General features: G+C 59.3%; 1 protein-coding gene across 1 annotated transcript; it reads right to left on the reverse strand.

Moving 5' to 3' along the window:
- Nucleotides 1–691: 691 nt before the first annotated feature.
- LOC130141542 (methanethiol oxidase-like) lies at nucleotides 692–7,591 on the reverse strand. The gene is made up of 12 exons (XM_056322561.1): nucleotides 6,713–7,591; nucleotides 6,238–6,291; nucleotides 5,759–5,871; nucleotides 4,856–5,041; nucleotides 4,213–4,333; nucleotides 3,940–4,122; nucleotides 3,425–3,607; nucleotides 2,996–3,070; nucleotides 2,585–2,706; nucleotides 2,392–2,484; nucleotides 2,024–2,142; nucleotides 692–1,380 (listed from the first exon to the last, which is right to left on the reverse strand). The coding sequence occupies exons 1-12, from the start codon at nucleotides 6,714–6,716 to the stop codon at nucleotides 1,218–1,220; spliced, it is 1,416 nt and encodes a 471-aa protein (XP_056178536.1). The 5' UTR covers nucleotides 6,717–7,591; the 3' UTR covers nucleotides 692–1,217.
- Between the last annotated feature and the right edge of the window lie 5,151 nt (nucleotides 7,592–12,742).

Consider the following 12,742-nt stretch of genomic DNA (forward strand, 5'->3'; position numbering starts at 1 on the left):
TGGAGGACGGCGGTCGCTGTCCCGTGTAGCACACGGGCTTACACCGTGTGACTGCAATTTGGCTTCTCACGCAGCACACGATAAACAGGAGGATGATTTACAGCTCCGGTAACTACATCTTGCTTTTGTGAAACAACAGTGAAAGAGAACAGCCAAATAAGAACTTTTAAGGACTGAGGTCACTTTGTAGGTCCTTTGGGTGAAAACACTAACTTTCCTTTCTCAACTGAGTTACGACTCTGCTGTCCGTGTGAACTGAGCAAGCTGAAAGCAATCTTCTCTCCAGCAGTGTGCCAGCCACTTAACACAAGGGATTTCACTGGAGTGTCTACTAAAAGTATTCTTTCAGACCTTCATGCGTGGTAAAGCAAGCCCTACTAAAACCAAACGGTTGGCTTGGGCGATCACAACACTACGTTACTTTGACAAGGGATGTTCATTTGTGGCAGAAAAACAAATGGTTGGCAAGTTGCCCTATGAAACATGTCCCTGCAAGAATGAACACGAGAGAAGAACAAGCAAAGACGGCCACGACTGGAGACTTCCAGGAAGACGAACTGGCACTCTTGCAAAACCAGTGCCCTGTCTCAGGGATCTTCAAAACCCTGATCTTATCATTAACTACTGCTGGCATTTTCCCCTGAAATAAATTGGAAAGGCTTTGGTGAAACAAGACGCATGAAGATGTAGCTGATGCGAAGGACAATTTTATTCATGTTTAAAGCAGAAGACAGGAGCAAACCGGTGTCAGGAAGCAGGCACTTCTTTCCAAACCCAAGCGCGTGACAGCCCTGGAGGGATGACGCGGAGCGGCCCCAGCACCGAGAAGCCAGCCAGGAGGCTCTCGTGCCGCGGGAAGAGTGTCCAGGAACGACCTGGCTGAAGAACAGTAACGCCGACAAAGTGGGTGCTTCCCCTCCTTCTGAGGCACCGCACGCTGCACAGCTCCGTACCGCAGCAGCTGCCCCGGCTCTGCTCCGCGCCTCGGGCCCGGGGACCGCTCGGCACTGGGAACAGCGCTGACCACGTGCCCTGTGCCTCCGTGCACTGCTCTGCCTGACCCAGCCCCGCGCGGTGACGCGGAGCTCCCGCAGCTCCTGTCAGCAGAAACCCAGACTCCAGCAAGGCGTGGGGACCCCCGAACCCAACGATCCTACGCTGCTCCCTGACGGCTGCACCACAGAAGAGAGAGGAGGAGGGAGCCTGTCGCAGGGCGCCTAGGCCAAGATATCGGAGGTGGAGTCTCCGGAAGCGAAGCGGATGTCATGGGCAAGGCAAGGCCCGTTGAGTTCCTTCCCAAAATCCACCAGGAAGTTCTTGTTCACGCACAGGCCGCCCTTCTCAGTGTCCACGTCAATCTGCAGCATGACGGAGCCTTCCCTGCGAGGGAACAAGAGTGCAGCGGTCACAGGCAAGCAAGCCAGGGCCCTGTTCCGGGGCTCCTGCCCGCACCTCCCCGTTCCGTATGGAGGAGGAGGCCGGCTCCTTCACATCTGCTCTTCCGCAGGGAGGAGGGCGCGGAGGCTCCCTTCCAGCGGGGCCACACGCCCGCGCTCACATCTTTTCCCTGAATGCTCGATGGACGCGGGCGAACCGCCGGGAATGACGTGGCAGGCGGGCTGGAGCTTGGCTCTGCGCTGGAGAGAGACCATCGCCCGCTCTGCCAGACCAAAACCTCTGGGGGGAACACCTGGGGAGGCGCTGCCAGAGCGGCCTGGCCTGGCTGCCGGGGCTCCACGGGCGGATCCTCTCCGCCTTCCCGGCTGGAGCGCTCCCGGGCTCTCCCGAGCACAGGCCGGGCACTGCGGCTCCACACAGGCAGCAGCTGCACCTCGCTCGGCCAGGGGCGCCGGGGTCAGGCGCACGTGAGATCCCGCCCGAGGAAGCTGCGGGGACCACGTTAGGAGGCCCCGTCCCCTGCAGTCACAGAGGTGTCCTCAGAGCCCCCCCAGCGAGGCGCCTTTCCCCTTTGGAACGCAGGGGCCGTGCAAAAGAGGCCTCGCGCCTGCCCAGCGCTTCTCACCTGACCAAGTTCGGGTAGAACTGCTTGTCCCACGTGCTGTAGAAGGAGTTGGTGACGTACAGCCTCTTGCCGTCCACGCTGAGCTGCATTTTACTGGGGCCGCCGTACACTCTCTTGCACTGCAGGCACAACAGACAGCCCTGGCGTTACTGGCTTTTCCCGCAGCAGCCAAGCACAAGCCGGAGCAGGGAGCGGAGCGCAGCGGAGCAGAGCGGCTGCCTCCCCTGCCAGCGCAGGCAAGCGGCCAGCAGCTGCGGGCACACGGGCCGCTGCAGCGGAGACCTGCCCCAGAGCCCGCGGGCAGGGAATTTGCCGAGCAGAGCCCAAGCGCAAAGGACACCAGAGGGCAAAGAGGCCACGGAGCTCACCTTGACCACCAAGGGGTCCGGCTGGCACTTCAGCTCTTCGTCTCTGCACACGGTGACGGGTCCCCCTCTGAGGATGCTGCCTCCCACAAACACCTGGAAGCGAGGCAGGGGGAGACACGTGGCCTTGTCACGCGGCCACCGCCAGACCCTCCTAAGGAACCCAGCGGTGCCAGCCCTTCCGCTCCCGCCTTACCTGCCCCACCAGCCTGGGCTTGCAGGTCTTGGAGAGCTCATACTGGCGGATGTCTCCGTGCAGCCAGTTGCTGAGGTACAGGTACTTGTCATCCGTCGAGATGACGAGGTCCACCGTGAAGGCTAGGGCACACAAACAAAAAGCTCCAGAGTAGGCAGCGCCCACAGAGAACGCGCCTCTCCCTGCCACCCCTGGACGTCGTGCCTATGGTGCACGAGAGCCGCCCGAGTGCGCAGGCTGCAGCTGGGGCAGCGGTGCCTCCTCGGGATGCGCGCAGCCCCTGCCCCCTCCGACAAGCCTTCTGCCATCTTTGCGCGGCACGGCGCCGCGGGTCAGTGAGGGGTCTCTGCCGGGCTGCACGACACAGCGCTCTGGGAGGGAAAATATAAACACCCCTCGGGGCACACAGACCTGGCATCTTGGGCATAATCCATCCTGTCACGTCCTTGGCCGGTATCCGAATCACCTCCTCTACGGCCCAGTTGTCTCTCTGCACAAGGAACATGGGCACCGCACCGTGAGCGATCCGGGCTGCTCAGGCGAGAGCGCTGCCCGGCACTCGCACGCCTGCGCAGCCGGCAAAGCTGCCGGAGGAAAGCTGCCGCTGCGCCCAGTTACGGCGAGCAGGCACGGCTGGGGCGGCACCGGCCAACAGCAGCAGCAAGGCTGAGCCTCCTCGCTCAGATGAATCCCCCAGCCTAAGGGTCCGGAGCTGGCTCCGCACGCTGCCCTCTCCACACGCCTCCTCCTTTCTCCCCGCCACCCCGCGTTTCTTCGGTGCCTTTCCCAGTCGCCCTGAAGCTCCCCACGGCCGGGTCTCCCCGGCTGCTGGCAGAACACTTGCCTCGCACTTGTAGAAGCGGTAGACAATGCCGCTCAGGGCACAGCTGACGTATCCCTCGGCAGCATCAGGGTTGTGGAGGAACTTCACGCTCAGGGGCAGAGAGTCCTCCCCCAGGTCGAAGCACTGGGTGAGGGTGTGGCAGGACAAGTTCCACACGTTCAGGCGGCGCCCAAAGACCCCTGTGGAAAAGGAAGACCACGTCAGAAGATGAGGGGCCACCTGTGGAGACTAATCCCTCCCCAAATGCTCGCACTCGGGGACAGCCCCGGCAGTGACCAGCCAGAGCCTGCAGAGAAGCCGCCGCGCTTGAGGGAGCAGCGGGAGAGGGCAGGGACCAGCCTGGGGTAAGGACAGGCGCTGCACGTCCTGCAGCCGTGCCTCTAGGACGGGCCGTTTGTGGGGACGTCTGCCTGTCCCCCCTCTCCAGCTCCGGCTCTCGCTCTGACGGCCCCGGCACCCTCCCACCACACCGCTGAGCTCTGGCTCAGCACTTGCATCCGCATTCCCTCACCTTTCTTCAAGTCATCAGGATTAAACCCGCGTCCCGCGCGTTTTGGGACCAGTCCGGCAGAGCTGATGAGAACATTGTGGCGCGGCTGGTACCAGAAGTCGTATCCAGTCGGGGGGGCTTCACACTCATTCTCCCAGTTCCCCTTCAGCTCAAAGGTCTCTCCATCCAGCACAATGAATCCACCTGGGGCGCAAAAAGGGGACGCACGATCAATCGCGTACTCCGCTTCCAAAGCAGCCCGTTTCCTTGTGGAGTCATCGCCGGGCAAAGTACCTTTCCCGTTGCCAGCTGGGTCTCCCATGTTGGCAATCAGGATGTCACCATTAGGCAGGCTGTGCACTACGCTGAGGTATCCCTTGTTGCACTTCCAGAAGACATCCACTGGCTCAATCATCTGAGAAAAGGTCACACAGACACACACACACCTCAGCCGGCGACTGCTCGGCTCATTTCACGCTCCCTGGCAGAGCCTTTGGCCACCAGAGACTCCTGCAAACCTCCGATGCTTGCGGGAGCTTTCGTTCCAAGGACTCCCACTTGCCAGGGGCTGCTCCTCCTTGCAGAGGAGCACAGAAGCCCCTGAGCTGCCCCTCTGCGCAGAGGAGAATGCAGCAACACCGAACCCATCACAGCCTGTCTGTCCACCGCACTGCTGGGGCGGCAGGTGTGGTGCGGGGCGTGACTGCCCACGATTAGGCTCTCTGAACGCAACAGGCGGAGAGAGAGGGACGCAAGGATGAGCAGAGCCTTCCTTGGTCTGGAAAGGAGAGAGCCGAGCGGAAAACGTGACCCAGCTCCCTAAAACCGGGGTGGAAGAGGAAATGAAGACAGAACCCTTCTTCCCTGTGTATTATCCCAGAAGCACCAGTTCCCAACTCCTTCCCAGAAACTTGTCCTTGCGTCACCTGAGGCATACCTTACACAGCTTGGGAGCCCGGCACTGGGAACCCACATCCACCACGTAAATGCGGGAGGAAATCAAACAGGGAAGAATCAGCTTGTTCCTCCTCGGTGTGGCAGTGTCAAAGCAGGCGCAGCCAGCGCTCCACCCCGAGGAATGCAGCTCGTCTTTGAGGTTGGGCATGGGCAGGCGGTGGATCACCTAGGCAGCCAAGGCAGAGTTAGGGTTCACACAGGGAGGCAGGGAGAAACGGGGACCCTCACGCTGGCAGATGCTTCTGGCTTGGCAGCCTCCACCTGCGCGCCTGGCACTGTCTGCAGAGCTCCGGGACGAGAACACTGCTCCGTGCACTGGCCGCTGCTCCGCGTTAGGGCACGGCGTGCCGCTGAGAGGAGACCGTTCCCCATGCCGAGCAGCCACCCACAGGCTGATCCAGAGCACGTGCTCAGGAGCTCACTAGCAGCACCAAGACTCTCGGGAAGTGAGTTGGGAAGTGAGTCAGAGCCGACCTGTCCCCAGGACACCGAGCCGGAGACGACTCAACCGCAGCCAGGCACACACAGGACAGCGCAAAGACAGCAGGAAGGTGAGTTTGCAGGCAGACAACAGCCCTCTCTCACACGTACAACCGCGGAGAAGCAAGAGAGAGACCTGTTGTGACAGAACTCACCAGGGGTTTCCCAGATGGGTCTTGGCAGGGCATGACCAGGCAGCAGGAGGGAACGGTGGACAGGAGAGAAAAATGCCCAAGACAAGAAGGTGCCAGGCATAGAGAGACGCCTGGCATCCCAGGGTGGCTATCAAGCAACCTGGAGTCCCAAGCAAAAAGGAGGAAAGGTCCCGAATGCCGAGGCACCATGAAGCACAGAGCCAGCAGCTGGGCACCATCCCAGGCAAGCGCTGCAGGGACACGGGTACCTGGCAGTAACAGGGAGATCTGGGGTTGAGGTCAATGGTGGCCAGGAAGTCAGGCTGCTCCACGCAGGTTTCCCTGTAGGTGCAGGTCACGTAGGCAACCTCCTCTCTAGGAGCTGCGTAGAAGGAAAGCTTGTGTTAAAGCACGCCGTGAACCAGCCAGGCGGGAAAAGAAAAGCTTCAGCAGACCCTCAGAGAAGACTGAACTCACTTTTCTGGATGCCAAGACCTTCCTACAGGCAGCTGAACGCAACGACCTGCAGCTATTCCATCCCTTCCTCCTTGCGCACTGACAACTGCCCAACCCTGGCTCCCTTACCGACCCAGAGGCACGAGAACAACCACAGCGGAGAAGATCTCCACGGAGGTACCGTCCTGCCCCTTTGGGGGAGGGGACTCGGCACACGTTCACGGGGGTCTCCACTAACAGGGAGCTCTCTCCCAAACACCACCCGCTGCACGACACGCTCGAGAGGACTTGCCTTTCACAGCCTCCGGGCAGGTGGGGTACTCGTAGCACTGAGCTCTGCATCTGTCTGGGTTGGGGAGAAGAATAAAATGAGAAACGTCCACGTCCCAGACGGTGCCTACTCGGAAGCCTCTGTCCCACCCAAGGGACCTTCTCCCACCCCAGCTCTCAACGGGGACCTCTGTGACCGGCCCCTGCTCCGCTTATGGCACTGACGACCCCCCGACCCAGGAGAGGAATCCTCCCTGAAGCGCCACCAGGGCCGTCCCAGAACAGAGAGAACCTTCGGCCCCAGCCGGACAAGGTGCCACACTCCAGTGCCACCCCTCTCCTCCCTGCAGCGGAACAGACCTGCCAGTCCCCAGCGGGGACTCGGGTCCAAGGGGGGATGTCCGCAGCCCCCAGGCAGTGGCTGCAGCCCGGTCCAGGATGGAGCCACAAGGCTCGGAGCTGCTGTGGGCTGCGGGAGGCTGCAGAGCATCTCTTACCCATGCTGACGGCCTTCTGGTTCACTCTCCTGGAGCAGAGGTGCTGGGACTGGAGGTGCGGCTCGCTGTCTGCCTCGCCGGAGTGGGATGTGCTGTGCCGAGGCTGCTCCGAGGGGGCCTTATATACAAGGCAAAAGGGTGGGGGGAGAAAGCAGCTGCCAAGGGAGGAGCCATCGCTCCTCGGTGTTTGGGAGGTGCCAGACCAGCGCTGCGGCTTCTTTCCGCCTTGCTAACCACCAATCTAGAGGAAAAATCTGCTGGTGCGTGCAGGTCTTTTCCCTAAACACAGCCTCCTGTATCTGATCCTGGCGCTCTGGTGATCTCCAGTGGACTTCTTCAGGCTCTGGAGGCCCCCATGCCCCGGCCGAGAAACAAGCTCATTGCAGCCATCCCCCGTGCCCAGGTGGCTGCCACACAAATGTGCAGCGGCTGCAAATTCCGCACGAGGGATGAGAAGCCCATCTAGATCAGCGTCCCCACCAGCAGGCTCCTGGAGACAACAACGTGTAAACGTAGAGAGGGCACCAAAGGCACCTCTGAAATCCAGACCCCGAGAGAAGGCACGTCTGTCTGGGGGCGAGCTGAAGGCATCACGGGTTCCCTGGGCTCCGCTCAGCAAGCCAGCCCAGAGGCGCCTCTACCCAAAAGAGGCTTCTGGAGCCCTGAGGGCTGCAAACTGGGATACAGGGCTCACAAGAGGAGGCAGGGGGCTCCAACAGTGCTGACGGCAGAAGAGACTGGAGGAGCTGCCGGCATCTCCTGAACAGCGAAGGAACACACCAGGCTGGAAATGGGTGCCTGGGCAAACGCCATCTGCGCCCCTGCTGATGCAGCACCTGCAAGGTCAAGACGTGCCCGTCGCCTCGCAGGTTGGCATCTCCACGGGGGGACGTCAGCCCACCTGTGGGAAATCGGAACCTTTAGGACTCGGGGCAACTCAGCAGAGCAAAACAGTGCCTGGCCAGTAGCTACGTACCCTCCCCACCAGTCTGGTCAAGGAATACCAAAGCCCCACAGCAGGCACCGACACCGCAAAGGGCCTGGCACCGGTGCGGCTGTATTACATACAAACTGGACAAAACTGCCACAAAACACCCCTGGGAAGAGCAGAGATCTCTCCTAAAGGGCCTGAGGTGCTGCAGAGAAGAATTTTGGAAGAAGGGTCCCCTCCTGAGACCACCAGCACCCTGGCTGCCACCAGCTGCCAAACTAAAGCAGGAAGAAAACACCAAGCGCCACGGAACGTGAATGAGTATCGTATCTTGTGGAAGAACGCCTCAACCAGTGGGCAAATTACACGGGGTACGTAATTGCTCCACATAGGAATGCAGAAACATCTGACAGCGCCATTAAAGCAGCCCTCAGGAGATCCTCATCAGAAGAGATAGCCTGTCTCACTAGGGCTGTAATTAATGGCGCTCTGCTTCCAGAACAGCGCTTTTAACGTGCAACAGGCAGACACGGGAGCAGCCTGGCACCAGCGCCCAGCGCTCGCGCACTGCCCAGAGGCAGGTGGGACCAGCTGGCCAAAGGCCTTGTTTCAGGCAGCAGAAAAGGAGAATAATGGGAGCCTTTGATGCAGGCTGGTGCTCACTCATTCCACAAAGAGCGGACGCTTCATTTTCCAGGCTGACAGGGTGCACGGCCTCAGCGTAGGCTCCAGGGAACACGGACCAGGGGATGCTGCTCACCGAAGGACACCCAGGCCTGACGGGAGGATGCAGCGGCAGCTCTGGTCCAGCAACGAGACCTGTAAGTCCAGCAGCTGAGGCAGGCCAAAGGCAGAGCAGAACACAGCGCGCACTAGCCTGAGCTGAGCTGGAGGCTGAGCGGCCAGCAGGGATCCTGCAGGAATGAGGGGCTGCCTGGCGTTTGCCTAACACCATGGCAGCAAGCCCTCGGTCCGGGAGCAGCTCCACAGCTCGGAGCAGCTCCACACGGCGTCTCCCTCCTCTCTGCTCACCACTGCTCTGAGCTGGGCACAGCTGCCCATCCTTCTCCAACCAAACCCAACAGAGAGGTTCAGGCAGCGTCCCCGAGGTGCTGCCGCCCTGGTCTGCCCGGCTGGTGGGAAGCACGACCCGGGCCAGCGAAGCACAAGAAACTCCTGCTCCATCAGGGGCAACTTCAAGCGCGCAGCTGGTGCCTTTAGCGCAATGCTTCTGCTGTCACGATGTGCATGTCTCACTGCACCTTCTTCTCACCCCTGCACACCTGCTAATTAAAAACTTCATTAGTCTTCCGCTCATTAACAAAGTGCGCTGGTCATCCTATTTGGCTTTCCTCGGTGACGTCTTTGGCATCCCTCGCAAAACCAAGCTGCGGGGTGTAGAGTTTTCTCATTAAAACTGATAGTAGGAAGGATAAGAGCAGGCTCAGCAACACCAACGAGCAAGCAAGCGATGGTTAGCAGCGAACGCAGTCGGTGCGGTCTGCTCTCGGCCCAGGAACAGCTCCCTGTGGCAGGCACGGATGGGAAGCCGTGACATGGAGGAGCAATCAGGGGCTTCGCTGGACAGCCCACACGGAGGCGGCAACTGCTCCCCTCCTCCCGACCGTCTCTCCCAACCCTGATAGGGAAGAACACGCTGTAATTTTGATAATGGGCAAGACCAGGTGGTGCAATCTGGCGCAGGCTGGCACAGCACACAAACGCGTCAGGAGAAGACCCTGCCACACCAAGAACACCAAGTCTGCTCTGGATGCCCAGGCAAGAACTCCCCCGACGACAGGAGCACTCTCCAACCTTCCCCGCCTTCCCCAGGGAAGGCGTTCGCTTCCCGACTCACGTTGCATCACAACACACGTCCACGTGCTGCCTGCAAGGTTGGCTGGAGGCAACGTCAGCGCTTCTCCCTCGAGGCGCCTCTCCGCCTTCGCCCCACCGCGGGGCCGGCCACCCCTTCCCCTCCAAACGCGGCGGTTGCTGCTGCTGTGGGACTCACTGGGGAGGGGGCAGGAAGGTCTGGCCACAAGCACGGCAGCAGCGCCAGCCCCCTCCCCAGCACAGCCCACAGCTACGACTGCACAAACCCATCCAAAAGCCACGTCCTTAGGTTGTCATTTCAGACACCGTGGAATGACAAGTGGCTTCAGGCGGCCACCAAAGGGCCCTGAGTGTGCAGGTGAGTCACTTGTCTGGCAGCGCGGTTTTCTGCCGGATCAGCTCCTTCTCCCGCAGCCGCACAATCGCTCCATCTGGCACAAGAGGAGTGCAGGAGGAGTGGCAGCCCCACGCAGCTGGGGAGGACGGACGAGCAGGACCTGCTCTTTCTCCTCTCCCAGGCCTCTGCCTAAAGACAGGCATTAGCACCTTCCCTGAAAGGTCCCTGCGAGCACTGCAGATCCGACCCCAGGCTTACACAAATGAAATAAAACCCAGAACGGTTGACTTTCCTCCGCTGATGGAGAAGGAAATGCAGACTGGGAATACAAACGCCGAGCAGAGCAGTTTAACTAAACATTTCAGGTTACGCTCCGAGGACTCATTTACGCTCCCCTGGATGAGTTTCTGGTCAGTCTCTATTCATCCTACTAGGAACGTGAAGGCAGAATATGTGTCAGTGGTTTGCTCTTCTATCGCAGAACAGAGTGTTTTTATCTATGGTGAAACAACCTAATCGATACCCTTTTCCACTCTCTGCAATAGCCATGATTCCTATGCAAAATACTTTAAGAAACAACCAGAAAGTTACGTTTGCATCCTTATCTCCCCGGCAACTCCCTTAAGGCAAAGAAAGGTCACATTCATGCTCAGCACAACTTCCACATATTGAGCCCAGCTTCCAAACGCTGAAATGAGCAAATGCTGCAAAAGCACAGCAAAAAGCACGCAGGAGGGTTAGGAGATCGCAGTATCCATCTGTTGCAGCCTAGAGGGGAGGAGATCAAATGTGGGGGTCTTCTGCTGCTAAGAGTTAATATAGGCTGGGATTAATTCTTGCCTCTGTTGCTATCCAGAAGGAGAGGGAAAACTGAAGGCTCATCTGAAAAGAAGACCTGGGGCAGAACGGAGTGGGCAGAACGGAGCACTCGTAACGGCTGCACCGCCAACAGGTTTTGTCAGGACGCCGGTTCCCAGTCCTGTAGCTACAAGTCTTGTCTTAACTGGGTGCATTAATGAGCAGCGCAGCCTAAGGATGCTCTCAGCTCCTCATCACGTGCCACCCTCCCTCTGAGCTGGTGCCCCAGCACAAAGCACTTCTGCGACCTCTTGGAAGCTGCAAAGGGCTTGAGGGTGCTGGTGCCAGGGAGAAGCACGTCCTCCCAAGAACTGCTGGAGAGAACAGTCGGAGCAGCCAAGGCCAGCCACCCCAACTCACCGCCTCCCCACACCAGGTGCATGCGGCCGCCGCAGCCACACCGCATCCCACGTTCCCGGGATAACTCACGCGCAAGCACGTGGAACGGCCCCCGCTCCCTGGAACGCGGCTATCGGGCCCCAAGGACCCGGGACAGCCCTTGGGGGGGTGGACGAGCTGGCTGCTAGTGGCAGAGACACGGCGGGGGCAGAGCAGGGCCTGGCGGTGGGTCGAGGGTCTGGGTCACCGCTGCAGCGCTGCCCCTTGACCTTCACGGCCCCACGCAGCCCTGAGCCCCGGCCGAGCCCTCACCTCGCTGCGCGGCCACCTGCAAGTCAGGGAGGGCGGTGGGAGCGCCAGGGATGGGTGCCTGCGGGCCGGGGTCGCCCTCCCACCCGTGGAGAGGCGGCAGCACCTCTGCCGAGACACCCGCTGTGGAGGGTCTGCGGGGCGGCGAGAGCGGGCACCTTCCAAATCCACCTCACCAGCAGGGACGCCCCCGAGGAGACCCTCCATCGAGGCACGCTGGGGGCCAGACCGCGGTGCCACGCTCAAGCGATCGTGATGCTGAACAGCAGCACCCCAGGGTGCACAACAGGCGTAGCAACGTGTTTGCCCAAGAGAACCGTGAAGGAAGTAAATGAGTTTGTATTCTTCCAAGGTAAACACATAACAGGCTAACAGCTAGAAGGATCCTCTTTACATTCTAATTTTTGCAAACTCCAAGCCAATTATGGCTTTGGCTGCAAAGTGCACCCTTGTGAAGATGCTCAAGGTGAGTGGGGTTCATGTGAAGCCACGTGGGTGTGCAGCAGGTCTTGGAGGACGGCGGTCGCTGTCCCGTGTAGCACACGGGCTTACACCGTGTGACTGCAATTTGGCTTCTCACGCAGCACACGATAAACAGGAGGATGATTTACAGCTCCGGTAACTACATCTTGCTTTTGTGAAACAACAGTGAAAGAGAACAGCCAAATAAGAACTTTTAAGGACTGAGGTCACTTTGTAGGTCCTTTGGGTGAAAACACTAACTTTCCTTTCTCAACTGAGTTACGACTCTGCTGTCCGTGTGAACTGAGCAAGCTGAAAGCAATCTTCTCTCCAGCAGTGTGCCAGCCACTTAACACAAGGGATTTCACTGGAGTGTCTACTAAAAGTATTCTTTCAGACCTTCATGCGTGGTAAAGCAAGCCCTACTAAAACCAAACGGTTGGCTTGGGCGATCACAACACTACGTTACTTTGACAAGGGATGTTCATTTGTGGCAGAAAAACAAATGGTTGGCAAGTTGCCCTATGAAACATGTCCCTGCAAGAATGAACACGAGAGAAGAACAAGCAAAGACGGCCACGACTGGAGACTTCCAGGAAGACGAACTGGCACTCTTGCAAAACCAGTGCCCTGTCTCAGGGATCTTCAAAACCCTGATCTTATCATTAACTACTGCTGGCATTTTCCCCTGAAATAAATTGGAAAGGCTTTGGTGAAACAAGACGCATGAAGATGTAGCTGATGCGAAGGACAATTTTATTCATGTTTAAAGCAGAAGACAGGAGCAAACCGGTGTCAGGAAGCAGGCACTTCTTTCCAAACCCAAGCGCGTGACAGCCCTGGAGGGATGACGCGGAGCGGCCCCAGCACCGAGAAGCCAGCCAGGAGGCTCTCGTGCCGCGGGAAGAGTGTCCAGGAACGACCTGGCTGAAGAACAGTAACGCTGACAAAGTGGGTG

This window comes from Falco biarmicus, chromosome 19 (genome assembly GCF_023638135.1).
Source record: "Falco biarmicus isolate bFalBia1 chromosome 19, bFalBia1.pri, whole genome shotgun sequence".
NCBI lineage: Eukaryota > Metazoa > Chordata > Aves > Falconiformes > Falconidae > Falco > Falco biarmicus.

Bases quoted from the DNA above. Each gene is read 5' to 3' on its own strand.
- LOC130141542 (XM_056322561.1), bottom strand. The intron at 3,071-3,424 runs GTGTTCTGCCAG...TTGTGCAGAGAG, and splicing joins CTTCTACAAGTGCGAGGCAA to ACAACTGGGCCGTAGAGGAG. The intron at 2,143-2,391 runs GTGAGCTCCGTG...TTGTGCCTGCAG, and splicing joins CGGACCCCTTGGTGGTCAAG to TGCAAGAGAGTGTACGGCGG.